Source organism: Salminus brasiliensis, chromosome 2 (assembly GCF_030463535.1).
Source record: "Salminus brasiliensis chromosome 2, fSalBra1.hap2, whole genome shotgun sequence".
Classification (NCBI taxonomy): Eukaryota; Metazoa; Chordata; class Actinopteri; order Characiformes; family Bryconidae; genus Salminus; species Salminus brasiliensis.
Window position 1 is genome coordinate 27,081,279 of NC_132879.1, and position 27,995 is coordinate 27,109,273.

Genomic DNA, 27,995 nt, shown 5'->3' on the forward strand with positions numbered 1-27,995 from the left:
GGTTAAAGGCAACTGTTTTTATGACCGCATTACATTGTAGACTAAACATGAGCTACGTGCTGCGTCCCAAATCACATAGCCACTTATGAACTTGAGTGTCTTCACATCTAGACTTTGTAATTATTGGAAGGTGTGATACTACGTGCCCAACTGGATTCAAGGTCCAGATTTGAAGACCTCTGTACTAAGCTAATATATGGTGATCAACAACATTCACATACTGTTTAGTGTGCTGGCATGTGGTTTGGGACGCCACCACAGTCATGTGGGAAATCTGTAGTGTGCGTGTATTACCCCTAATGACACCGAAACGTACATTGTTAACAATTTAATTTACATGGGTTGAAAGAAAAGCACAAGGTTATGTTATTGAGATTTTATTGCTTTTATTATTCACTGACGCCTTATTTTGTTAGCACTACACATGTTATCCAGCAGGTGGGGCTGCTTGGCCTATGATTAGAATTACAGAGCGATTACAGTTAGCTTTGTAGAAATTCTTCCTTTCTCAATACATTTTGAAAGACGTGAGGTTGATGTCACCCTTGACACGAATGTAACTGATGACCTCCATCCCCTGTCTGTTGGGAAACTCGATTTCCTGCCCATCAGGTAGTTTCACCTCAAACAGTCTTCCTGTGTGTTTCAGTACAACCTGCAAGGGGACAATAAAAACGTGCACTTCAGAGCAATCCTGTGTAGTGATGCATCTTCTGAGTTCAGTGTGATACTTGTATTAGTATGTTTTTCAATAGTAGCATAAACAAATAGAATGCAGAATATAAAAGGCCAGCTTGTGAAGAAATAAACAGATATAGTGTTTGTTCATAAGATCTCTATCATACTTTAAAAGTAGAGCCTGGCTGGAAAGGGTTGGGTGTGTCTCTTTGCTCCTGGTCCCAGATATTATCACACCGTGAATTGCACACCAGTACTGGTCTGTCACTATCGTCTTCATAGAAACGGGGGTTGAAGTGAAGAGCCAGTTCACTTGAACTCGAACCCAGATCGATCTGAAATCTTCAGAAAAACAAAGCTGAGTTAGTAACTGCTTAGCAAACTATTTAACATTATTATATAATATTACATAAACCACTGGTTTAGAAACCAACCCTCGGGGCCCCTGCATGGCCCACATTTTTGCTGTAATCCCAACATACAATTTACTCCCCATAGAATAAAATGTGGACTATCTTGGGGATCACCGATGATGGATGTGAGAACCAACACTATAAACCATGCATGTAACCTCTTAATGCCAAGCACCAAAAAAGCATATAGGTCTCAAAAATAGGCTATTCTACGCTTCCATGGTCATTCTTCATGATTATGGAATAATGAGAAGGTTTTCACAAGCAAAACAACAGACTGTGATGCAGATGCAGACACTATTTTTGTTGACTTGGCTTTATAAAAAGCTGATGCTATTGTCAGGCTGGCTTCCTGATAAGCATAGCTGTCATGGTGACATTTGGAGCCAATATGAGTCTTTAGTGGTAAAGCTTTCCATGCTAATAATGTCTAAGTGATACAAGCAAGTAATGTGATCGTTTATTAGTACTACGCTTTTATTAACAGGCATTTAGTCTTACCTTTTGGCATCAGCATATATCTTCCCTTGGACTTTCAACTGGTCTCCTGCCCTGAGAAAGACATTCTTCATTTCAGCTTCCTACAGGCAAACATAGTGTTAATGAAACTGACAATAGAAAGTGCTATATAACTTCATTTAAGGACTGCTTAATCACTGTTCCATAAACAGCACACCAAAAATAATAGTATCTCAGAAATCTCCCCACAGTATAACTATCAATGTGAAAAAACCTGAGGAGAAGGTAAATTCACTTGTTTTAGTAACGAGTACCATTTCTTGATCTTCTAGGGGCTTATGCAAGTGAGCAAACCTCTTCCACACATCCACAGTAATCCTGATCGTTCCTTTAAATACCAGGAAATCCCTGGGGCAGTGATGTTGTCACAACTTGTCAAAGTGAAGCGCATACTAATGTCCACATACGATCAAAGAGCTGAAGCAGAACAAAGAGAAAAAGATGTGTTTTTAATTGATTTAATCGTTCTGTTTCTATCTCTGCACTCTGTTAGTCAGCGAATCTGACCCACAAACGTCAGTCTTATCTATTTAAATCAGGTGTTTAATCATAAGAGTACTTTCTAAATCCCATTTTGTCTAAATTTAATCATGGGTCTCTTTGGGTATTCATAATCATGGGTATTAATAAGACTCCTTTGTGAACAATGGTAAGTGATGCCTGTGAAAAAGCAGATCACTATTGAAATAAAAACAATACAAATTATTAACTGATAAAGAAAGTCATATTTGGGCTACAATATTGTCGCTGTCCAATGAAAAACATGCATCTGCAAAACAGTGACTTTACTGGAGAAGGCAAAAATGTTCTTAAGTCTGAATGGAAGTCAATGTAGAATAAGAGTTTATTCCAAGTAATTTAGAGCACTTCTATTGGTCCATTCATCAAGAGTCATTTACACAGTGTACAGACCAGCTTTAGGGTTCAAACCATGGAGAAAACTAAAAATGAACAAAAATGGAGATTTTTTTATTGGACAGCAGCGATATACGCAGATGAGCCAAAAAAATTAAGCTATAGATTAAACAAATTATGTTGAACTTCCTCAATGAGGAATAGGCTACGATTCCTCAGGAATGCTGCCAGAAGCTGGTGTCTGGTCATGCATCACATTTGTAGCAGGTCATAACAGCAACAGAGTGCCCTATTAAATACTAAAGACACTTGTCACAAAGAGATTGTCATGTTGTGAACTGTGATACACTGTGTCCAAATGTTTGTGGACACCCCTAGTAATGAATGCATTCAGCTAATTTAAGTCTAGCCGCTGTAGAGAAGTACTGCAAATAGAATTGAACTCTCTGGAGCAGATAAACATGAACCTTTTGGGCAGGCGTGGTCTAGAGAGGGGGGTAAAGCTCCCCAGCATTGAGCTGTGGAGCAGTGGCACTGTGTACTCTGTCTAATACTCCAACATCCTGACCTCACCAACGTGCTTGTCGCTGAATGCAGTCAAATCCTCACAGCAGTGCTCCGAAATTTAGTAGAAAGCCTTCTTCCCCTGAACAGTAGAGGCAGTTACTCTCACAAAATCAGGAACGATGAATGAGCAGGTGTCCCAATACTTTTTATTTATATAGTGTATTGGATATTTTCCTCTGCCCACTGGTGCATGGTGATGTAAATAAAAAGCCAGTGTCACATTTTAAATACTGTTACAGAAACAATGGTTCTTTGCCTGGGGAAGGGATTATTCTCTATGATGGAAAACATTTTATACATAGTCCTTAATATATATATATATCAGTTCTACACTGCACCATAAGGCTCCAAATAACCCTTTTAATACAAATAAATCATTTTTCTGAGAGTGTAGGCCTGTCTATTGCTTGTTCCAGGGCCTATTCATGGCTGTTTTGCCATTTCCCTGTTCTTTAGTACAGATCCTAAATACAGGACATGCACCAAATCCACTAGTTTCCAAAAGATATCACTACACCACTTCAAAATCTGACAGTGCTGTGGAACGCCTCACTCACAAATGGCTTTCAAATGGCAGATCTACAGGAAACATGTCAGCAGGGGCACTGCGTTGTTGCCAGGTCTTATTTGCCAGCTTGTGACAGAAATGCCCACCTACTGTAGATGCCAGAAACTGCAGTTGTGTGTTATCTGTGCCTGCCATACAGGTGGGCCCAGGTCATGCTTCACTTTGGATGCACTCCTGTGAATCCAGATTAACTGCACCCTGTCATGCATATTCTGCTGTTCGCCCATGCTTCGTGAGCGAGGGGGGAAGAGCAAATGCTTCAGAGACATCCTAGTGAAAACATGATTACATACTATCTGGTATCATGTTGGTCTAGTCACTGGTTTGAGCTGAGATGCCTCCACACAGTCTATTTTTATACCCAGAATAGCCTATTATTGAGATTCCCAGTCTCCTCCCACCCAAACTGCTGGCAGCCTCCACCAACATATCAAAACCAGAGCGCCCATTTACAGCGGCACTGGGGTTAGACTCGAGCAAACCACTGCCAGACCCAGAGCAGCTTCTGAACTGTAAACTGAGGATGGAGGGGTGGAGGGGTGGAGGGGGTGACTGAGCAAACAGGGGGTTGTGATGAATGTGGGATTCAGCTTTTTCAAAACAAACAAAAAAAAACCTGTTATTGTATCATAGTAGAAAAAAGTACATTTTTAACATGCACGAATCTCACACCGAAGTAATTCAGATCAGCAAAGTTAGCTAGCTAACGTTAATCCATTCGTCCGGACTATGTTTCATCTCTTCTCTTCAGACACGAATTTAAGGGTATTTTCTTTCCCGTGCCATATATCCTTCACACGGCGTCCTCCATTAGTTTGAAAGGACGGGTGGGCTGTCTGGGGGCGCTCGCTCGCTCGCTCACTCGCTTTCTCACTCGGCTCCTGCCATCCCGCCGTTAACCGAGAGCAGCTCTCTCTCTATGAGAGAGGAAAGCTGTAAACACAGCAGGGCGGCTGCGCCTTAACTAGGACAATAAAGCGGTTTGCCTATCAATGCACTAACAATGAACTTAGCCGACATGATCGCGATAAAGCTGCTCTGCCTGTTGTGCGCTTTGACCCCCACTCAAGGTAAGTGTGACAGCGGTCCTGTCTCTGATTTATTCCTTTTTTCTCGGAGATAAAACGGGGTATCGTTAGCTAGCTGGATAGAGAAGACGCAGCTGGCGCGACTAGCTAACACCGCTAGCGCTAGCTGGCTGGCTAACAAGCGGACGCGCTAAAAGCCGAATTGACACATAGCTACATCGCTTGGTGGTTGTAAGCACCCCTGGTTTCGCTATTATGGGCGATAATAATAAAAAACAGACTCGGGAGTGCATATGACACTCAGTGGTGTGGATATATTTGCTGTAATGTAGTTGTCGCTCGGTGTTTGGCAGCCGCTGACAGGCTAACGTGGCTAGCTAGCTTTAGCGAGGTGTTCTCTGTGAGCTGCATTAGCTGACAACGCTCGGCTAGCAACGTCCAAAACGGTCGCTAGGGCAGCGCTTAGCAAACTAGACCACCGGCTAGCCGAGCTACAGCGGTCATTGTTATATCCATCTCTGTCGCGATTGCCAATCACTTAATTAGCATTTGTCAACGAGAGTCAGCCGTGTTTCTTTCAAGACTGCGCTAAAGTCATACACACAGTGCTAGCTGGGAGGAAGCTTTGTTAGCTGGAGGGACTGTAGCTAGCTAGCTATTATTGAGCTGGATGGAGCTAGCTAGCTAGCCAAGTTACAGCAACTAGCTAGTGCTAGCTAGCTGCCTAACTCGCAGATCGAGTGAGGATAGAAAATCTCGATCAGCTACGATTAGCTAGCTATGGTGAAAACATGGCTCGGTGTTTATAGCTAACATGTTCCGCAGTTTTGCTGCTGCAAATCGACGGTTGAGCCTGTATGAACTGCTTAAATCTGAGCATTGCGGCGTGAAGGTAATCTCGGCCGTTTGTTTGCAGTAGGCTAGCCAGCTATGAGCGCCCCGTTATCTCATTGTTTTCTGAACGGAGCTCAGCTGAAGCCCGACGGATATGGGCTAGTAAACAAACGGGCCGTTGCGCTTAAAGACATTTCTGCTGCCAACATATGATCTTACAGTGTTTACTCGGTTATACTCATTACCCTTACGTTGAATACAGTTGAATTATAATGTGAAATATTTGTGAGTGAAGGTGTCGGTGGCCGTGCTCAGTAATGGCTTCAGTTGGCCCTCAGAATTCAGCTCAATTAATCACTTCGCCCTCTTTACACAGGCAAGATGCCTCGTTAACAATGGCCTACCTCGAGTCTCACCAAATTATGCAACCCTGCTTCTCCACTCTACTACTTCTTATTCAAATATTAAGCTCTATATGGGCTTTAGTAAAAATCCACAACATTTTGTCAGGATTTCAGTGGGGTTTGTGGTGCTGAAAGTGCCGTATTTACACTGTTCAGATCAGCATCTTACAGTTTGCCAAATTGTCACATTTTTATCTTTTAGTTTTTGAAGTGGGTATACAGACGCTAATGCATTTTGGGGTCTCGGTGTTAATGCTTCCTCAGTTTCAGTGAAAGAAATAGCTTGTGTAGTTGTACAGACAGTGCTCTGGATACATTTGCTATGAAGAAATGGCCTGGTGTGTTGAGTGCTAACATTACATTTTCAGATTCAGCGTTGACCAAAGTTTAACTGTAGGAACAGTGGTGTGAGAATTACTAGAGCAGTGGTGATGCCGAGTGTTGTCTAAAAACAGCAAAGCAACACCAGCTGTTGAGTTCTTGAGTTGTGATTGCAATGAGCCCACCTGTGAAACAGTCGTCAAACCCGGTCTGCTCTTTAATTGGACAAATTATGCCATGTTTTACAGGTGCTTTCTATATGTGATTGTGTGTGTGTGTGTATATATATATATATATATATATATATATATATATATATATATATATATATATTATTATTTTTTTTTTTTTTTTTTTTTTAATAAAAGTGATCAAGTGTATAGCTAGACAAAAAACAACAAAATAACCTGTACCAGTCCTTTAATGTTGACTGCTGTATTGTCTACTGATACTAAAGGGAATTTGCTATTTGCATTTTTGGAGATAATACCGCCACATTGATCGTATAAGATCGTTTAATATTATCTGCTGGTCAGTCTGATAAGTTTAATTTGATGAATTTGGCTGCCAGTTTCTATGAGTGTAACTACAATTTTAAAATTCTGTAAACAATAGGGTTGCAATGTAAAACCCTACCTTTCTCAGCTTCTTACAGCACCACTTTATAGCACCAGTAGATGTACCAGTGATCAGTGAGTCCATCCAGTCAGAGCAAAGTGGGAGGAGATCGGCTTTCTGGTTTTTCTTTATTTATTATTTTGCACACTTGATTTAAAATATCACTGAATGTTCACTATATCTTCAGACATAAAAAAAAACATCTATATACAGCTTGTAGCTTATAGTTGATATGTTGGTCTTGTGTATGTGACATGCACACTGATATTGAATTATTTCAGGATCAGCAGATATTTGTTCAGAAAACGTAATCGGACTAATGTTTAGATCTGATAGATATTTCACTATCACTGATGTTTGTATTTATTGAACTCCAGAATGTGTAGGTAATGCTGGAGTAGATCCAGGTAGATGCAGTTCCTATGTCAACATTTTGTAAATGTATATGAAAGCCCACCATAATGTCTCTATTACCTGAAATCACTGTTTGACACAAGCATTTATAAAATAAATAAATAAATAAATACAAGAAAACATAGAAAATTACACCATTACATTCCACCAGTTAAGTAAGTAAAAAGTGAATTTGTGCAGAAACGAGTACACTCTGAATAGTTATCTTGTTGGGTTTGTTTAGATGATGTATTTATAGTGTTGTGAATAAGATTTAAGCAGCTTACTCTTTAATCATGTTACAGGGGTAAATGTAGCGCTAGGCCTTTTACTCAAGGACTCTCAAGTTTTTACTGATATTATTAATGGTGCATTATGGAGAGCTTGCTCAGGTGGACAGTCAAACTCCAGCTAACACAACACAGGTTGTGTTAGTGTAGGAATTATGTAAATGGTTGTTTAAAGCTTCACCAGTTTAACTTAAGAATGTTAGCAAGGACGCTTATTTGCATTGCCTTATTAATAGGGGTAATTTTGTAAATAAATACAGTATTGTGATTTTGTATATATGTGATATTCTCTAAAATGTTTAGCACTAAATGTGTGCCCCTTTTTTTGTAACGTGCATCGCAGTAACGGTGCAACCCATAAAGAATGGCCTCCGCCAATATGACAAAATGCCATATACCATGTTGTGGTCATTTGATTTATTTATTTTTTTAAACAAATGTTAAATGAAGAAAACCATGGGCATAGTGTAGTTTCTAGTCACTCTTGTTGCATTTTGTACATTTCAGCTTATTTGCAAACTTAAAAGCTAAATCTCATAACTATGATGTTATATTTTTGCTATATTGCTCATCTTTAACCTCTTAGACATTCATAGGGGTGGTTTATTTTAATGGTAGCTCCATGCCTTGAATTTTACAGTAAATTTGTATATGCCAAATACTGACACCATCCTGTTCCTATTATGTGTTTTACAGGTTACTATGGCAACCCTTTGAACAAACACATCCGCCACTATGAAGGTCTGTCCTATGACACAGACTTGGTGCACAACAACCATCAGCGAGCCAAACGAGCGCTCTCTCACGAGGACCGGTTCCTTCATTTGCAGTTCCATGCTCATGGAAGGTGTGAATTCATTCATTTTTCTACATGAATACAGCAGCTTTAGAGACATTTAAGCAAATGAAGTGCTTTACTCTTGTGGTAAAAACATTCTTTCTAAATAGATAATTTAATTTGAGAAAAAAAAAGATTTATTTATACATATTTTTTTTAAAGCTCACTCACTGTGCGGGGATGTGTCTTTTTCATTTTTTTATCCAAATAGTAAACATCAATAAAAAAGTTGTAGTTCTTATACAACATGAACCCCTGAAGCACTTTAGCTTTGTTTTCCATTAGCCTTCAGAAAACAAGAACAAAGTCTGGGTCATCTGGAAAACACAGGATTGAATAAAGGATGGGCTCTGTATGCGTGCAAAGAAATGGACAGACAAATTGTTTACTAAAACAGGATAACACTGAGCTACACAGCCTCACAATTTTTTTTTCTTTGAGGGTAACACTAGTAAAACTGCTTACCTGTGTTGAATTTTCATTTTAGACATTTTAACCTGAGAATGAGGCGGGACACTAAGCTGTTCTCTGAAGATTTTAAGCTGGATGTGTCTGGAGAAGAAATCAACTATGACACCTCACATATCTACACGGGGGAACTTTATGGTAAGAGTGTTTACTTAAGTCTTTTCTGGATTTCTGGGCAGCAATTAAGGAAGGCTCAGTGTCCATTTTTATCAAAGTACACACAGACAGGCTTTTTCACCCAAACTCCTACACCTCTCACTTTCAGGCGAGCAGGACAGCCTGACTCATGGCTCTATTGTCGATGGTAAGTTTGAGGGTTTTATTAAGACACATCATGGGACCTTTTATGTGGAACCCACTGAGCGATACTTGGAGGACAAAAAAGTGCCATTCCACTCTGTCATCTACCATGAAGATGACATCAGTGAGTATATTCTTATTTCTCCATGTGCTTAAGCATAAAGTGATTTCTAAATCATGTGCAGTCTTTCATATATTCTTTGTTCGTCTTGCCTTAGACTACCCTCATAAGTATGGGCCTGAGGGTGGCTGTGCAGACCACTCGGTCTTTGAGAGGATGAAGAAATATCAGGCTTCTGCTGTAGAAGAGCCAGCCAAGGTCAGTCTCAATGCAGTTCAATACACTTTATGCTCTCCTAAAGGTTTTATTGGCTTTGAACTGTTGGCTTGTTGAGTCAAATGTTTTGTTCAAATACGCCACACTCGGAGCTGAATTTCAGAATTTCTGTTGCTTTTAAAGACGTTTCACATAGTTAATAAAAATGTCAATAAAGTTTGGTTACAAATGGTTACAAAAGGCCTTCTTCATAAACAGTAAAAATGTATGTAATTATATCAGATTACTTGATACTAACTAGAGCACAGGGCTGTGGTTGACAGTATTTGGGGTAGCAGTTAGCTGAAAGGCTAACTCTGATATCATAAACAGTAAAACACAAAAGTGAACATATTTAGGCCGTGCTGTTATATACTCATCAAAGTACACTACTGCATGCTGTGTTTTAGTATAAATCTTCTTATACCAGCTGTGGTTGATTGCATTGGGCGATTAGCATGTTAGCTAACTGGGTTACCACAAACAATAAAATACAGAAGTGAGCTGAATTATGGCAAATAAGTATATACTCGCTGTAATCAGTTGCAGCATGTTGAATTTTAGGCTAAAACTGTGTATATATAGAACTTGTGGGTTGGGCAGTAGGTGATTTGTGTGCCACGCCCTTTTAGTTAAGGTGCTAACTTGGTGATCAGCATCACCTACAATAAATAGTAAAGTAACAGATAGAAGAAAATACAGCCTCCCGATTGATTGTGTGCAGTCTCTTGGCTACCATTAGCATTTTCTCTATGTTGGGGCTTTGGGGCTGTGCTGCCACTTCAGAGGTCAGTGCAGCCACAGCAGGCATGCTATTAGTCGTGGACGCACATTTCACCAAAGTAGAATTCACCATGATGTTTTGCACACACAATTTATTCAATCAGGAATTTGCTGACCTGAAATTGCTCATTGCACCGAATCCATTAAAATGAGTCTTTTCACTTTCAAATTGTGTGTGTGACCACAGCTTTAAGTTGAAGTTGTGCGCAGAAGGCCAGATGACATAGATAAAACTGAACAGAGATGTGTTCACCAAGCATGCTGTGCTGCACATTATGTGGGAAGCAATTTAAAAAGATGCAGTGGGTGATTTCACAACCCTTGGAGGTGCTCCAGGGTTGGCAGTGCTGATATGTGTTAGAGAAGTTACCTGTAATAGTGCAAACTGGCTTCTACAGACATGAAGCTGTATTTATTGTTTTTTTTTTTTCTTTTTTCTATTTTGTGGTGATGTAAATGTTAACTGCTTGTTATACAGTAATGTAAACGTGTGGTTGGTGTGGCGCAACAGATAACACCACTACCTGCCAGTGTGCTACCACACCACGTGGGATACTGGGGTTCGATTCCCGGTCTGGGTGACTATGCTGTGCTACACCAATAAGAGTCCTTGGGCAAGACTCCTAACACTACACTGGCCCACCTCTGTAATACCAGTAACCTTGTAAGTCGCTCTGGATAAGAGCGTCAGCTAAATGCCATAAATGTAAATGTAAATGTAAATGTAAACTAACGTGGAACCACATTTAATAGCTGTTTTGCTATGCTGCTGCCAGTTTAGTCAGTTGTTAATAATAATAAGTGCATAATATGACTTTCAACTTGCTAGTCGGGTTATACACTTTTTTTTTTTTTCTTTATTTGTCTCACTAATCTGACTCCATTTTTTTAAATTATAAAATATTTTTTATACAAATATTTAATGTAATGTTATGTAAATGTAATGTTAATGTTATATGTTTGATATGGTTTGATTCACAGGAAACAAATGTAGTGTCAGAGAAGAAGTCATCAGATGACCATGTGCTGCTGAGGAAAAAGAGAATGACTCAGGTGGAGAAGAACACCTGTCAGCTCTTCATCCAGACAGACCATCTCTTCTTCAAACGCTATAAGACCAGAGAAGCTGTCATTGCTCAGGTGATAAGACTACTGAATCGTGTGCCTGATTGATTTGACTGGTAGTCATGCTTTCCAGATCAGCATGTAATGGTGTGATGAAATTATGATGTCATTATTTTCTCAGATCTCCAGCCATGTTAAAGCGATTGATGCAATCTACCAAGGTACAGATTTTCTCGGCATCCGTAACATTAGCTTCATGGTGAAGAGAATTAGGGTGAGTGCTGTTTTTGTCTCTGCTTTCTAAATGTCTGTAAACAGTAGTGAGTAAAACCACCACACGATGTCGTAATCATTTCAAGTTGGTTTGTTGTTGTTATGAAACTCCTCAGCACCTAATGTGCTCTCTCTTCTTAGATCAATACCACCAGTGATGAGAGGGACAGGTCCAACCCTTTCCGTTTTGCTAACATTGGAGTGGAGAAGTTTCTGGAGCTGAACTCTGAACAGAACCATGATGATTACTGCCTAGCCTACGTCTTTACTGACAGAGATTTTGATGATGGTGTACTGGGGCTGGCCTGGGTTGGAGCACCGTCGGGTATATATCAGCTGATGCTTTGGGTTATTTTGATGGGTTTCTTTAAATATGAATCTGTTTTTTGGGCACTGTGTTTGTGTAAGAATTTGGTATTAACTGTTGCTTTTACAGGGAGCTCTGGTGGTATCTGTGAGAAGAGCAAGCTTTATTCTGATGGGAAAAGAAAATCCCTGAACACTGGGATTATTACTGTGCAAAACTATGCTTCCCATGTGCCACCAAAAGTTTCACACATTACTTTCGCCCATGAAGTGGGACACAATTTTGGCTCTCCAGTAAGTTTGGGCTTGCCCTATTAATATTGCACTAATGTATTTACTTGTTTTATTCACTTGCTCAAAATATTACCCACAGTTATTTACCATATGCATGCTTTTAAAAGGTTACCACACTAAAACAACTAAAACTTGCATCTCACGCTGCTTGTCTAGTCCCTGTAGAGAAAGACTGCCAATAGAATAGGACATGATAGACGTTAACCTATTGGCACCATACCTAATTCCAGGTGTGGGCTAGAGGGGTATAAAGCCCCCAGCATGGAGCTGTGAAGCAGCGGAACTGAGTTTTCTAGAACAATGGCACTTTATCCAATACTTTTGTGATGAGATGGGGTGGTGATCCTCCACTATCCTGACTTTACCTGCAGTCTTGTCGCTGAATGCAATCAAATCCTGACCCCTTTTAATAAATAAAAAAAAAATAATTGATTTCAGAAGAAGCAATACTGTCCATGTAGTATAGATATGAGCATCTTTAACTCCCTGCTCCTCGTTCATTTATGAAGCAGTCAGTTTTTTTCCTTCCTTTCTGTGACATGAGTCTATCCATCCACCCAACTTGCAGCTTATTTTAAAGAGAGTATCAATATCAATGGCCATTATTCATTAAAGGTTAGATAATAGATAATGGCTATAGTCTGTATTGATTTATTTTTGTCCTTTTGTTTTTATCAGCATGACTCAGGACCTGAATGCACTCCTGGAGAATCCAAGAGCCAGGATAAGAAAGAGAAAGGCAACTACATCATGTACGCTAGAGCTACGTCAGGAGACAAACTTAACAACAACAAGTTCTCAGTGTGCAGCGTTCGAAACATCAGCCAAGTACTGGAGAAAAAGAGGGGCAACTGCTTTGTGGGTAAGTCCCTTTCTTTGAAAAATGTTGAATCCAGATTTTTCTTTATCCTTATCTGGTTGCTCGTGATAAAGCATCTGCTTTGGCAGCCTGTGTAGAGTATTGCATGTCATTTTGAACACAAAGCAGGCTGCGCATAATATTGTCGAACTCCTCTTTTCAGTGAAGTGGGATTTGTCAAGCGTCTTTAGAATGCTGAGGGATCACCTTTTTTCATTAGTGATTGATGCTGTTGTAATATTCAGATTTATGACACACTGACAGAACCTGTCCACTAACTTCCAAGTTATTGACAGTCTGCCGTAAACCCATAGGACTCATTCAAGGGTTTTTAGATTAAACTGATGGCAAATTCTTTTATAATGCCTGTTTGTGTGCATTACAACAGAGTCTGGGCAACCGATATGTGGCAACGGCCTGGTAGAGCCAGGCGAGGAGTGTGACTGTGGCTACAGTGACCAGTGCAGAGACCTATGCTGCTATGATGCTAACCAGCCTGACAACAAGAAGTGTAAACTCAAACCTAACAAAGTTTGCAGGTACACATTAATGGTTGTTGTGGAAATGTTGTGCAAGTGCAAATTAGTATAGATCAGAAAACGTGACCTGTAGTGTGTTTTGTTACTTGAAATATTCTCTGTTTAGAGAAAAATCGCTTAAACAGGATCGCATTCTAGAGGCGTTAAAGGCGGTGAAGGTGCTAGATTTATCACACGCTCCACTTTTCCCTCCTCCTCCCCCTTGTTTTCACAGTCCCAGTCAGGGACCATGCTGCACTTCTGAATGCACATACAAGAGTCGTAACGAGAAGTGTCGGGATGAGTCAGAGTGTGCCCACCAGGGCATGTGTAATGGCGCCTCAGCTCAGTGCCCTACATCAGAACCCAAAGCCAACTTCACTGCCTGTCATGGAGAGACCCAAGTCTGCCTTAATGGGGTGAGGGTGATGATGAGATGGTATGAGATGAGAATTTGTGGGTATTAAATATTATAAAAGCTAAACTCTGAATCTAAGGTGAAAATACATATACGTTACATGTTATTGCTTCTGCCTTTGCTTTTTATGTCTCATTGTCTCTTCTTGTCCTTCCTTGCACAGGGATGTTCTGGCTCTATATGTGAGAAGTATGGACTGGAAGTGTGCACCTGTGCCAGTGTTGATGGGAAAGATGAGACTGAACTGTGCCATGTCTGTTGCATGGAGAAAGGTCGGTCATTAAACCAAGTGGTTTAATCTGTATTTTGCACTTAGTTTGACACGTGTTATGATGGTGAGATCTATATGGGGTTACAAATCCCCCCCCCCCAACCCCTTCACTCTCCTGAGTCCTGTTTTCTCTGCCTTCTACAGCGAACCCCAGCACCTGTAGCAGTACAGGCTCTGAGCGCTTGGCCCGATTCTTTAATAAGAAGGTGACAACGCTGCAGGCTGGCTCTCCCTGCAACGACTTTAAGGGTTACTGCGATGTTTTTATGAAGTGCAGGCTGGTGGATGCTGATGGGCCTCTGGCCAGATTGAAGAAAGCTATCTTCAATCCTGAGCTCTACGAGAACATCGCTGAGTGGATAGTGGCAAGTGTTCTGACTTAATTTTTGAAATGACAGTGGCTTGTTAAATTACGGTTCTTTATTTGAAATATTTAAATACAGTCAAACATTTTTGGAAATTAAAAAAAAAAAAACGCTGTTAGTCTTTGCTTTATCTGATTATTTTTTAGTACAATGTTAATAGGTCTTCTGTGGATTTGTGTATCTTTAAATCCACAGGCTCACTGGTGGGCAGTATTGCTGATGGGTATTGCTCTGATCATGCTCATGGCTGGATTCATTAAGATTTGCAGCGTGCACACGCCCAGTAGTAACCCCAAACTACCTCCACCTAAGCCTCTACCAGGTAATTTTTATCACCTCTTATATGTAAGCTCTGTCTTAGCGATACACACACACATTCTGAGCAAAACTTCTGTCACTGATATTTACTTCAAAGCTCTCCTTGTGCTGGAAGCAGTGGACCCACATGTGGGGTTGTTCATTTAGCTGTCCATAAAAGAGATGTGTGTCTTTCTCCCTCTTCTTCAGGCACTCTGAAGAGAAGACGAGCCCAGCATGCTAACCAGCAGCAACATCATCATCAACATCACAACCAGAACCAGCACCCCCATGCCCATGGCCATCAGAACCAGCGCCCGTCCCAGCGCCAGCCACAGCCCCAGCGCCACCACCGGCAGCCTAGAGAGAACTACCAGATGGGCCAGATGAGACGCTGAGACCCCTGAAACACCCGGCAAGCAGATATCACCACTACCACTCCCCTCCCAGTGCCTGCCTACAGTGGGATAACAGTCACTTAAGTTTTCACAACTTCACAGCCAGATGTGGAGAATTCTAGTTTCAACTTGGCTGGAAAAACACAAATTCAGTTCCAGCTGTTGAGAATTCTAAAATTCTTTTCTATGTGCAGTTCATGAACTCCAGTTTGGTTTGATCTGGATTTGTTCCTTCTGGCTGTAGAACAAGGCTTTACTCCAAAGAATCCAACTGGACTAGCACATGGAATCATCACTACACTCCTAATCTTGCATTGCATCATCCGGGACCATTTTTAACAGCTGTATGCCACAGCTACAGATTATAAAACGAACAGTATGCTATGATGAGAGCAACTTTTGTTGGTAGTCATATACTCAACAGGAATCGTTTACAATATTCTGTCCAGCTGTCCGCAGAGGAACCTGGACAAGTTCATTATGCTTCCGTTCACCCTACAGTCTTTATACTGAGCCACTAGGTGTTGGTCAAGATCTCTGCTGTGTTTTGCAGGACTGAGTTCATACTGTGTGGATGTCTCTGATTTCTGTACCGGAAATCTCAACAGACAAAATGAAAACATCTTTTTTTTTTCTCTCTCTTGCCCTTGGAAAAAAATCTAATGAACAGCAGATGAAATTGAAGCTTTCATTCATGAAGTAGTCTTATGTTTTTTTTTTTTTTTTGTTTTTGTTTTTATGGACCCCCGTTTATACCGTCCTCTAACTGTTGGCATATTAAAAGTGTCCCAAGGTTTCAGGGACCAGGCATAAAAACGGCATCAAGTAAATCAACTTTTTGTTTCAAGCACTCAGTTAACATTGACGCACATGGTTTATAACAAAGAATCTGTTTAATGCCATTAAAGCCAGGGAGTGAGGCAAGCTTCATCTGGGTAGTTACAACATGTTTCCAATACAACATATTCTTCAATCCAGCAAAGGGATCAAGCCTGATTGATGTCTTCTCCATGCAGCAACTGCCTACTGCGCCACTGTACAGAATTACAACTGTAAAGAGTAAAAAAAGAATTGTATTATATGTGAGAACAAAAAGTATTTCTTCTACCGTTGGGAAAAGAAAAAAAAGTTGCCGTTTTGCTCAATATTCTCAGGACTCAGACACACATGAAGGAACTGTACTGATGAGTGAGAATGAAGGGATTTAACGGACCCCTAAAGACGAAGGAGAACAGAAATGAAGGTCCAGTCTTGGTCGAGCCAATTGTTTGACTTGCCCCTGTACTGTTGAGGTTTTTGTTTTTTGTTTTTTTTGGTCATTATCATTTATGCAGTGTTGTTTTGTGAAGAGGCGCACACACAGCCAGCACAAAAACTCCAGTCTGGAGGAAAGCTGCCCTCACCTTTCCAACATTTTCTAACTTCTTTTCTTTTATTTTTATTTAATAGAAGTGACTTGACTTATCACTTTTGTTGTCACTGCACTAATTTACTGCTCACACCCAGAGCACCCATGTATTAGAATGTGCATGCCATGAGTACTCTAGGACAGACACTAGTCCATCTAAGCTAACTGTGTACGTCTTAATCTGTATGAGTAAGATATGAAGTGAAGTTTTTGATTATTCATTAACACTTTTCATTTAAGGTACATTCATTCATTTGGGAGAATCTGTGTACTCAGAAACTGTTACCTTTTGCTTATGCCTGCTACTTCACATGTAGAAAGAGTCAGCACTCTCCTGAAGCCCCTACGGATTAACCAGTGTCCTCTATAAAACTGCGATTGGTCTATGTTACTGCTCCTAACGACTACTCCAACACGGGACACTTTCATGCATCATACTTTCTCATGCCAAACATCATATCAAGTGAACACCTGCTGTACAGCATATTATTTTTACAGTTTATTAGTGAAAAATGTCCACAGTACGACTGCTTATTAAGAAGACGCTAAGTAAGCGTTGAACCCTAAGTCTTCTCTGAAATGATACAGTACAGCTTACAGTACACCACAACACGCCACACACTGTGGTTTAAAGCTTCATTGACTACATTGAGCTGTCAACTAAACTGTTCTACTCGTTTTCTAACAAACACACACCCATAATACATACAAGAAATAAAAAGGTCACATTTCAGTCGAAACTGGAAAGCCTAATTCATTTAGGCAAGGAAAATGTCTTTACATTCTTGAAATATCGGAGAAGGCTTAGACATTAGTTGTGGTGATGAGGTTTGTCATTGTAAAAAAAAAAAAAAAAGAGAAAAGCTAACCAAGCATTATTTTTTTGTTTAGTTTGCATAAACCCTCCATGGAAATGATTGGCTTTTCTTTTTGGCTTCTCCCAATTCAGCTTGCCGTGTACTTTTTATCACCAGTTGTGAAGCGCATCAAGGGAGTGCCACTGTACTTGAGTCGAGCGTTAGTTTTTCGTAATATTTTTGAATAAACTAGTCAAAGCAGGGTTCATAGTGGCCGTAATCATTCTAGCAAACTGAGTGATTCGGTTTCATAGCGCAGTCCCAAAAGTAAGTTGAGTTGTCCTTTCAGTCAAGGCCCTATGAGATGCCTGATGCTGTTCCACTACGTTTACATCAATCCAACCTCTGCCATTTCCATGGAGGCTCGCCATGTTCCTGAAGCCATGCTGTAAAGTGGATGGACAGGCGTACACAGAGGTCTCGGGCATGTCGGAGACTGGTAGCAGGGATGGCACTGTTTGACCTCAGGGCTGTCATCTCTCACTTTCAGAATGAGAGAGGCTCATCTAAACAACACAAAGTTTCATTCCCATTCCCATTGAAGCAGGGGTTTCAGTACGGTCAGATTTTTCAAATGACCTTTTTTCCATTGTTAAGGGTTTCATGGGTACAAAGAGGTCCAGACATGAACTTGGGCTCAGTCCATGGACCACCCCACCCCCCCCTTTGTTTTTCAAATGCATTAATAACACTATCTGCTACATAACGTGACTGGACTCTGCCTTGTGTGAGAGCCACTGATGTGAGATCTTTGTCTTAAAGGGTCATAGAGCAGCTAAAATGCCATCATTTAAAGGCGGCTCTGTTGACAAAGCTGTAAACTTCCTCCATTGTAAACTATGTACAGTTCCTGGAGCATTTCTTTTCAATTTGAAGATAAATATGAGATTTTGATACTTGTATGTCTATTTTTCCCTCTTAATTTTAGAGAAATTGCCCAGTCAAGATTCTAATGTAACCATATTGTGACATTTCTCTCGATTCTAAAGTTACTTTGTTTTTATTTTATTTCCATCACATTTATCAGAATAGACTTTGTGCTCATAGAAAGTTATTTTCTCTTTAAAGCAGTTGATGCTCAAAATATTTCAATGCGATGAAGTGCATAGGCTTTCTCTTTGTTTTCAGTCTGTTTATCCTGTGGTGTGAACTAGATATAGGGGGGAAATACCTACCTGTATCTGATTTATCTCTCTCATTGTTTTGTTTTGGCTTTTGATTTGCTTTTTGCTTTTTTTAATTTGTGTAGTCTTGGTGAATCTTTATAGAAAAAAAAATGTGCACTGAAAATGTCCGAAGTGAGTCAAAATGTTGTAGGTGATATAGGCCGAAAGATCACAAAAGTTAGGAAAAAAGAAAAAAAAACTACTGTCTGTTAATGTTAACTGTGTTTTATACAGTACCTAAATTTTTGTTCACTTTGAACATTTTTACTTAACATTTCAAACCGTATTGTGCAAAGAGATGTAATTTTTGGAGTACTTGAAATGCATTAATAAAAAGGCTCAATTGAAAACCTGATGTGTAAGTCATTTCTTCTGACGCTGTTAAACCATCAGCTTTCATATCTTTTAATTTTCGCTTTTCTCCTCAGAATTATTAAAGCTGCTTCTTAATTCACTGAAGTCTTTACTGATTCCTGTTCCTGCATGTGCTTGTGTGTTTGTAGTGGCAGTGAAGATGTGAAGCTGGCTCTCCTCTTTCTGCGAGCATCTTGACAACGAACAAACTCTTGCTCTTCTGAGGGCTTCAGGTGTGTAATGTTTCCTGTTTGACCACAGAACCATGTCCTGAAGGTAGAGGAGAAGAGACACAAGTTAAAACTAGTATAGTTTTAAGTTGTACTATATTATCAGACACAATATAATAGGTTTCTCTGTTAAACTGTGGTGTAAACAATACAAAGAAACTCCTGAAGTGATAGTTTTGTGTTCTCCAGCTTCTATGGAGTCAAAAACTCAGGTAAAAATAAAAGTACATGTGAATTATTTACCACAAAAAATAATTTGGTTGTGTTTGTGTGAGTTTACCCTGGTCTTTGAGATCTCTAACCAGCTTACATGCACATGTAAAGTAAGTGTTTTTTGGGGGGTTCCCCCCACTTTCTTTCTTTAAAATGTAATTGTTGTAAAAAGTACTTAAATTATTTGCCTACACTTTACACTAAGTGTCTACTAAGTAATTACAGTAAAGTAATAATTTAATTAATGTTGATTCACTGACTGTTATAAATAAGATATGGATGTAAAGCTTGTGTAATAATGCATGCGTATCAATTTTAGTTTTGAATCCTGTCCAGTGGTGCTCGAAAGGTTGTGAACCTGTTTGAATTTTCTACATTTCTGCTTAAATGTGACAAAAAACAAACGGATTCCTAAAAGTAGATAAGAAGAACCGAATCGAACAAATCAGACAAAAATATTAGACCTGGCCATTTATGTATTAATTATACAATATTACAATTCTGTGACTGGTAAAAGTATGTAAACCCTTGCTTTCAGTATCTGATATGACCCCACCCCCTTTTGTGCAGCAATAACTGCAACAAAAAGAAATCTGGTAACTGTTGATTACTCCTGCAAATCAGATGGAAGGAATTTTAGTGTTAGTGGGTTTCCTCCCATGAACTGGTTGCTTCAGGTCCATCCATAACATTTCTATTGGGTTATGGTCAGGGCTTTGGCTTGGCCATCCCAAAACATTAACTTTACTCTTGTCTAACCGTTCTCTGGTAGAACGACTTGTGTGCTTAGGGTCGTTGTCTTGCTGCATGGCCCACATTCTCTCACAGACAGATGCTGGTTTCATTCAGAATTCATTGTTCCATGAATGATGGACTGTGTTTTTATGCTGGAAAACCCTTCCATGCACATCACTGTTGTACAATGTTGTCCTGATGCTGGACATATGAACGTTAACATTAGCCAAAGCGAGAGAGGCCTTAATTTGCTTAGAAGTTACCTTGGGTTTCTTTGTGACCTCTTTTGTGACTTTTACAGGCCTTTGTTGGTCGACCATTGCTCAGGAGGGTAATAATAGTCGCTCCATATGTACTCAATCTGTCTGACTGTGGATTAGTGGAGTCCAGGTGGTTTTGTAACCTTTTCCAACCTGGTGAGCATCAACAGCTCTTCCTCAGAAATCAGCTGTTTGTGCTATGATACTTTTCCTCAAATGTTTGTTGTGAAGATCAGACAAAAAAGGGTACCTGATTGTCAACCCATTGACTGAAAACACCTGACTCTTTAATTTCAGCTTTAAATGATCTCACAGATCTGTAATATTGGACCTCAATATTTCCCTCAAAAAATTTCAGGTCCTCAAAAATGTTTCTGCAGTGTTTTATCAAAATAGGTGTTCTAATCTGCAGACGTTTCAGCTGGCAGTGAGCGTCAGCTGCCACTAGAGGGACTATTACACATGAAATGCTCAGTGATGTCCTTCAAAGACCAAAGACTGTAACTTTTCATTCTTAAAAGTCTTACTTTTCCTGGTTCTCCCCAGATTTGAGTCGTATCCTCGCCACACTGAGCTCTGTGCTCTCCCAGCTTCTGCTCCTACCCATGAAGGTTGTGAAACGTCTCCACCAACTGGTTGTGGTAGGCTCTCCTTCCCAGCGCAGCCGCAAAGCCTGCAGTTCCCCTAGCTCTAGGCCTACCGCAATCAGGGTTGAGTATGTTGTATTCTCAGCATATTCATGGGACCTAAAGAACATCAGAGAAGTGAATGGATATTTTTGAAGTGAATTGACTGGCAGAGAAGAATATACTCATACACATGCACACCCAAAGCTGCATATGCAAGCTCTCGGTGACACGTGCAGCTGCTTTCATTAGTGGTATCGATCTTCAATGCAGGCCCTGTAGTGCTGGGAGTGTGCTGTAGTCACTGTTGATGCGTGGCATGTGATGGGTTGAATAATAAGCTGTGGGATTGGTGTTGGGTGCTGGCTGGCAGCCCAGTATTGACCAGTCTTTCAAGCAATGATCAAGAGATACTGCTGTACTTAGACGCTGGTCTGGTTGAGCTACTGTAGGTGTTCCTGTTTCCTTTCACAGGGACACATTTCCCCTGTTTCACCTCCCATTGATTTATGTTAGTGTAAGTAGCATTAACTCTGTATGCAGGCCCACACTTCATTACTGTTATTATTATTAAAATTACTTTAAAACCTTAAATAGGCACTGGAATACAACCAGGGCCAAAATTAACAGCTATGCAATATTTGTCACTTTAGGATTAAAAACTGAATTATTAACTTTAGGGTTTTTTCAGGGGTCATTAACAGTCTTGATGGGAATACTATTAAGAGACTAGTAGGAGGTCAGTGTAGAATGCATGTAGTCAATGTCCATAAAAGTCACTGTATCACAAATACAGTATATGGACAAAGGTGCCTGCTCACATATTGTTTCCTCCAAAATCAAGGTTATTAAAAAAAGGTTTATCCTTTTTAATAGACTGTTTTAACTGTCTTTACTCTCCAGGGAATGCTTTCTACTAGATTTTGAAGCATTGCGGTGAGGATTTGATTACATTCTGCTATAAGAATGTTGGTGAGGTCAGGATGTTGGATGAACACCACCCCACCTCATCCCCAACTCTCCAACTCCTCACAAAAGTATTGGACAGAGCAGCATAATTCCCATGAACACAGTTCCACTGCACCGGAGCTCAATGCTTGGGGGCTTTATATCCCTCTAGCCCGCACCTGGCATTAGGCCCAGTGCCAATAGGTTCATGATTATCTGCTCCAGAGAGTGCTATTCTATTGACAGTACTTCTTCACTGAGGCAGCAATGAATGCAACTTCAGGTAGCTGAATGCATTCAGTTTGAAGGGGTGTCCACAAACATTTGAACTTATAGTGTACAAACTGCCATCATTTGTTTGTGAGATCTTGGATGTTAAGTAGCCTTGCCTTGAATGTATTGAGCCCACCTTCAAAATCAGTGTGACCTGCCCATAAGGCTTTCAGCTGGTGCTCTTTAATAGTGTTCTATCTGAAGTGGTTGCGATAGAAGGAGTACTCACAGAGTAACAGTCTGATAGGTACTCTCTCCTTTGGTTCCGGTTACCGAGATTGAGACAGAGGCATCCACGGGCTCGATCAGATTGATCAACATGACTTTAACCTGGTAGTGGTAGACTGCATGGACATTAATAAGGGAAACAGTAAAAGGGAAAAGGACTTAGTAGACATTACAAATGCAGCACTGGCTAGCATGTCAACCACCCTACCTAATATTGGTAAAGATAATCCCCAGGAAGGCTGATATTAACAGACTTACCTCTAAAAGGTGTTTGGGGTCCAGTCTTCAGATAGAGGCCTTTGGTGCCTCTAGTGTGCACTTTTCTTACACCATAGCCCAGAACATTACAGCGATTCTTTTTGCAGTCCAGACACAGACCTTTGTCAAATGCAGCATCATCCCGGCAGCGGAAGGCTGTCATTTGTTGATCCGTGTTCAGAAGGGAGTCAGTGAAGAGGTGGACAGATCGCTGGTGAGCACATTTTATGGTTCTTGGTAAACCTGTTGACAATTAATGTTATATTATTAGCGCCTGTATCACACAGTTACACGTTGAACAGGTGACTGGGTTTCCAAACTTTGAGCACATTTTGATTCAAAAGCACTACCCAATGCATTTGTTCCAAATTATATAATATATATATATTTCTTTTCTTTTTTTAATTTATTAATTTATTTTTTACAACCCCATGATTTGGCCTCATGAGTCATTTGATGATCTCTGCTCTGATTGACTGGCTTTAAGCACCAATATGGCTTGCACAGAAGCTGCATTTCAATATATATAAACGTTATACTACTGTAGTCCTACAGAATTGAGCTTATATCCTATATTTCAGTCTGGGGTAGACTAGCTGAAGAGGGGGGGGGGGCAAAAGCTGTTTGGTTAACTGTAGCTTTTAGCCTAACACAGAAAATCACTTGCTTTCCTGGCTTCCACTTTGGCATGCGCCGCATTTGGATTCCCCATTCGTTGACATTGGCACAGACAAAGACACGGTCACTAGGCCTGGTTTGCATAGCAACCTATTTTCGATATCTAGTTTTCGATAGTTACCAATGCACAATCGTGGCAAAGATTGTCCCCGAAAACTAACTAAGGATCAACTAACTATCAACAACATAGTCTCCTGAAACACCTTCTGTATTACCGCATCACAGCTATACGGTGCAGTTAGTTGTCAAAAAGCTTTCGCTGGTGGGCTTGGTCTGTGTACATTTTTAGGGCATAAATAACAAGCAGCAGGTTTCTGTGCAACCCCATCACAGAGATATGCATGCAAACAAGAGGCAGAAAGCATCAGAAAGCAGCAGTTCATGGTGGAGAGCAAAAATTACAGGTTGGTATTGTGCAGTAAACTGCATCAACTGCGGAGAAGGTGGTTGAAAAATGTTTAATATTGTGGAGATCACAATTCTTGTCCCCTGGCTGCGCACACACCAGGTAATGTTTGTACAGGAAAGCTGGTTGCTTGATTGTAACGCTGGTCAACTTCTGTAATGTACATGATTTTTTTGAAAATTTTGGTTTCAGAGTTTTTCTGTTTTGTTTGTCTGTTCAACTTATTATGACTGTTTTGTTTATCATTATCTAAAATTTTGGCCAAAAACAAACAAAAAAGGCAAATAGATGCGATCCTCTCAGAATATGAAAGATTTTCCACCCCTCTTCTCTGCGGTTGGTGCAGTTGACGCACCTTGTCGGTTTTGCTCTGTAGCGTGAGAAGTACTTTCTGTTCTGCTCCCTCATTGGGCGCATATCTCTGTGATGACATTTCACAACATTTCACAGTCTATTACTGCCCTGTTTGTGGTTAGGATTTCCTTTTCAATAGAGAGACAACAGTGTTCACAATATATCACTTCTGTGTGCTCAAGGTTAATACAGCTCTTCATTCTTTAGACGGTTGTGATGCATGTTCTACCTTGCAAGCCAAACTGATAGAGGTTGTATATGTCTGTCCCCTGGCATCCAGGCTGGACTGAGCCTCCATTTGGATAAAAGTCAGCATGGCCCACAGGCTGCCTGATGCCTATAGCCAGTCCAATGCCAGTCTTAGAAAATGTGTGCACAACATCTACAAACTTGGCATCGTCAGGAGACAGTCTGTCAAAGGCAGGAACTCCCTCAAAATGGGGGGCTGCGGGATCCAGACCTACCCAGGAAGAGAAAAGTCACAGTTGTAGTCACAGTTCTAACCAGGTTGAACCGTCCCTCCAGTTTCAGTATTCAGACTAACTTTTCTAAACATGGTGCTGAATGTGGCCATATACTTCAGTTGGGCGCTGGTGCAAAAACAGTGGATAACCATCATTCAGCTATGCACAAGGTACCATTTTCCATCTGATATGCTACCATGTACCATGTGATATACTCGATGTCCTGCAGTGATATGGAGGCACATTTAAATAATCCTCTTCTTGTGATGATGTGTGATGAATTGGCTATAGTGAGCTCTTGTATGGTCCATTATACATATATATAGTACGGCCTGGCCTCCTGCATTCTTCAGATAGCACCCTTGTCAGAGTGCAAAAAAATATATAAAAATCTCTGAACTGTGCATGTCCATGCTGCACCTTAGAACGGAGATGACCACTTTACCTGAGGGCACTTGAGGCTACATCATCTTCACTATAAGTGAGTCCTATCGAATGAGTCTTTGTTGCTTCTGGAAGTGAGTAGGAGCACAAAGCCAGTTCTGGATCAGTGGTGGTATTACTGGCTGCGTCTCACACATCACAGTGTGACGTCTCGCCTGGTGCGTAGGTGATAAGGAGTGTCCACAGGCAGTCATCCACAACTCCACTACAGTTACATTTGTAACCCTAACATCCTTTAATAAGTGTTGAACTCTGACAACAACAACAGAAATGATTCATGTTGTTTGTGATTTTGTCCTTGATATTTATAGCTGCAGAGAACATGCAGTCCTGGTCAATTTTCCCAGCAGAAGGCTCTGTCAACCTTTCAACAAGCAAAAACACCATCTTTTCATGGTCAGAAAAATCCCTACTTTTGCTAATTCACAAACATTTGTCTTTCATACTGCGGTTTATTATTTGGGAAGTATGTAGTCGAAGTTCCTGCAGAGTATATTTTTTTTTTACTTCCACCTTGTCACTTCTGGTAAGATCTTTGTCATTTTTCTGCAGAATTCTCAAAAGGGGAATTTCCACTATTTCACTATGTGCTAGGAGATGAGAACTGTTATTACAACTGTTTTAGATTGGCGTTTCTTAATCCTGCTCCTGGCAAATCCCAGCACTAGACAGTTCCAAGGAATCGTTTATTAATTAATTAATTTATTAAACCTACTGTTTTTACTTTTTTTAATGGGAGTACCATTCATAAGCCGCAAGGAGCAGATTAAATAAACACTGTTACTTACAGTCTTTCTGTTTTATTGGACTGTGTGTTGATGGATGTTTCCTGTAATGCAAGGACCTAAATCTCATGTAGCATAAAACCTATTCAGTGTGCCCTTGTGTAAATACTGTACCTGTTATACGGCCCAGCTTTCTGGGTTTTTTTAAATGACTTCCTGCAAAGCCAGCCGCATGTGCTCCCAAACTGTAACCAATCAGGTGGACCTTGTCCATGGAGAGCTGGGTGGTCTCCTGTGAAGAAGAGAAGGGGTGAACTAGCATGTCATTGAGCTTAACCGTGAATTGAAAGCAGTAGTGCGATTTGGTGATGTCTTCTGTTGTATTAAAACATTTGTGGGCCTGCACTTCCTAAGACAAATACAATGTCTAATAATATCATGCTGTGTTTACTTAGGGCTTCAGTACCTCCAACCACTGCAGCAGCCTCGCCACGTCCAATCCCACCTGCCTGCTGTTCTTGGCTGCAACTGGGTACGCCTGGAAGGCCAGAGGTCTCCAGTCGTTGATCAGCACGTTCACATGTCCCAGCCTTGTTTTAAGGGCCGAGGCCATCCTCAGTACCCAGTCCTCCATCAGTCCATTCATCTATGACGAAGGTCGGTACAGGTCAGCATAGCATAGTTCTCATACTTTCTCATCCTTCTAATAGGTGCCACCTCCACTTTATGGGTCGCACACCGTTCCAAGGTAAAATACTGCTTTAAGGACTTCTCTGAAATGGGCAGCTATCCAGATGTTGCAGCTGCTTCTGGATTTAATGTGTCAGGAATGTGGAGCAACTGCGAAGTGCGTTCAAAGCGGCATCTACATTCCTAGACAGTGTTTTGTGATGTAATGAGTTAGATGGGCAAAATTCAAAGCATTCCTTACCGTCCAGCCGTGAATGATGATGACTAGAGGGTTGCTTGTGTTGTAGTTGCAAGCATGGAGAGTATCCGGACGAAATGGTATAATACTGCATGTGTCCTCAAACACATCGCCTTGTAAATGCATGTGAAAAGTTGACTTCACCACCAGCGGCGCTTCCGTGTCATTTGTCTGGGGAACCTCCTCAACAGGAGCTACAAATAGAGGCAAACGGATCCTTTAAATAACCATGTGTTTTCCAACCAATCTCTGCCACATGTGCTTTACTGCTCCCTGCTTTAACATTTTGATTTTTTGTGGCAAAAGTTCAAAGAGTATGGCTTGGAACATACAATTAACGTAAATCATGGAGCAGGCCTGTTGGGTAAAAATAAGAGGCCTTAGAGAGATAGACTATAGAAAGAAACTGAAAGGACTATACACTATGTAGTGCTAGAAAAAATCTAATAAGGAAAAAGAATTCATTTCACTTACCTGTTGTATTTTCTTTGGCTTTCACTGCGTCTGTAATGGCAAGGATAAATAGGAGAAAAGAAAAGGCTGTTTTTATAACCTTCATCGTCGCTCCAGCGTGTCCAACTCCACTGCCTGTCATTTCCAGGAACACAAGGATAAATATGTGTAAATATCCGCAGACTTGTCTTGACTAGTGGAGTGATTCACACATATGAAGTTGCAGCTGACAAAGAGAGAAGGAGAGTGTGAGAGGAAAAGAGAAACGTGCATGTAGAGGTGGGGTGGAGTGGGGTGGAGGAAAGGCTGAGGGAAAAGAAAGGAGAATTTCCTTGCTCTGATTGGCTAGTTTTGTTTAGCGGGGGAGGACAAAAAAAAAAAAAACACCAGGATGGTTCAGTAGAGAAGGAGACAGACAAAGAGACTAACAGATTTGATGCCAGCTTTGGGTTGATGGGAGTAGCTCTCCTGTGCATCATTCAGTAAAAGCCTTTGCATTAATCAGGTGAAATATACACATGAGAGGAGCAGTTTTTATTATGTATTTATTATTTTATTATTAATTGCGGGTGTAGAATGGCTATTTTTGGAATCCTTCAAGAGAAAGCTCTGAGGTCTTTCTGGGATCTAAGATCTGAGACATAAAATAAGGTTTAAACTGGAAAATGTGTCTGACTTAGCAGAGTCAGGATAAACAGACTACCACATCTGAGTGGTGTGGTCTGGAAAT

At 40.6% G+C, this 27,995-nt stretch overlaps 3 protein-coding genes across 3 annotated transcripts; 1 reads left to right on the forward strand and 2 right to left on the reverse strand.

Moving 5' to 3' along the window:
* Positions 1-508: 508 nt before the first annotated feature.
* Positions 509-1,943, reverse strand: LOC140549969 (galectin-2-like). The gene is made up of 4 exons (XM_072673756.1): positions 1,865-1,943; positions 1,593-1,672; positions 846-1,020; positions 509-655 (listed from the first exon to the last, which is right to left on the reverse strand). The coding sequence occupies exons 1-4, from the start codon at positions 1,865-1,867 to the stop codon at positions 509-511; spliced, it is 405 nt and encodes a 134-aa protein (XP_072529857.1). The 5' UTR covers positions 1,868-1,943.
* A 2,513-nt stretch (positions 1,944-4,456) lies between these two features.
* Positions 4,457-19,038, forward strand: LOC140549005 (disintegrin and metalloproteinase domain-containing protein 10-like). Its single transcript, XM_072672208.1, has 16 exons — positions 4,457-4,670; positions 8,185-8,335; positions 8,814-8,932; positions 9,060-9,218; positions 9,313-9,413; positions 11,175-11,333; positions 11,440-11,532; positions 11,673-11,856; positions 11,968-12,131; positions 12,810-12,993; positions 13,379-13,529; positions 13,744-13,927; positions 14,090-14,198; positions 14,342-14,562; positions 14,758-14,884; positions 15,070-19,038. The coding sequence occupies exons 1-16, from the start codon at positions 4,604-4,606 to the stop codon at positions 15,255-15,257; spliced, it is 2,361 nt and encodes a 786-aa protein (XP_072528309.1). The 5' UTR covers positions 4,457-4,603; the 3' UTR covers positions 15,258-19,038.
* lipcb (lipase, hepatic b) lies at positions 17,495-27,484 on the reverse strand. Its single transcript, XM_072672209.1, has 9 exons — positions 27,287-27,484; positions 26,816-27,006; positions 26,351-26,530; positions 26,059-26,176; positions 24,481-24,711; positions 22,814-23,056; positions 22,557-22,671; positions 21,008-21,226; positions 17,495-19,312 (listed from the first exon to the last, which is right to left on the reverse strand). Exons 1-9 carry the CDS (start codon positions 27,405-27,407, stop codon positions 19,135-19,137), a joined length of 1,596 nt encoding a protein of 531 aa, XP_072528310.1. The 5' UTR covers positions 27,408-27,484; the 3' UTR covers positions 17,495-19,134.
* Between the last annotated feature and the right edge of the window lie 511 nt (positions 27,485-27,995).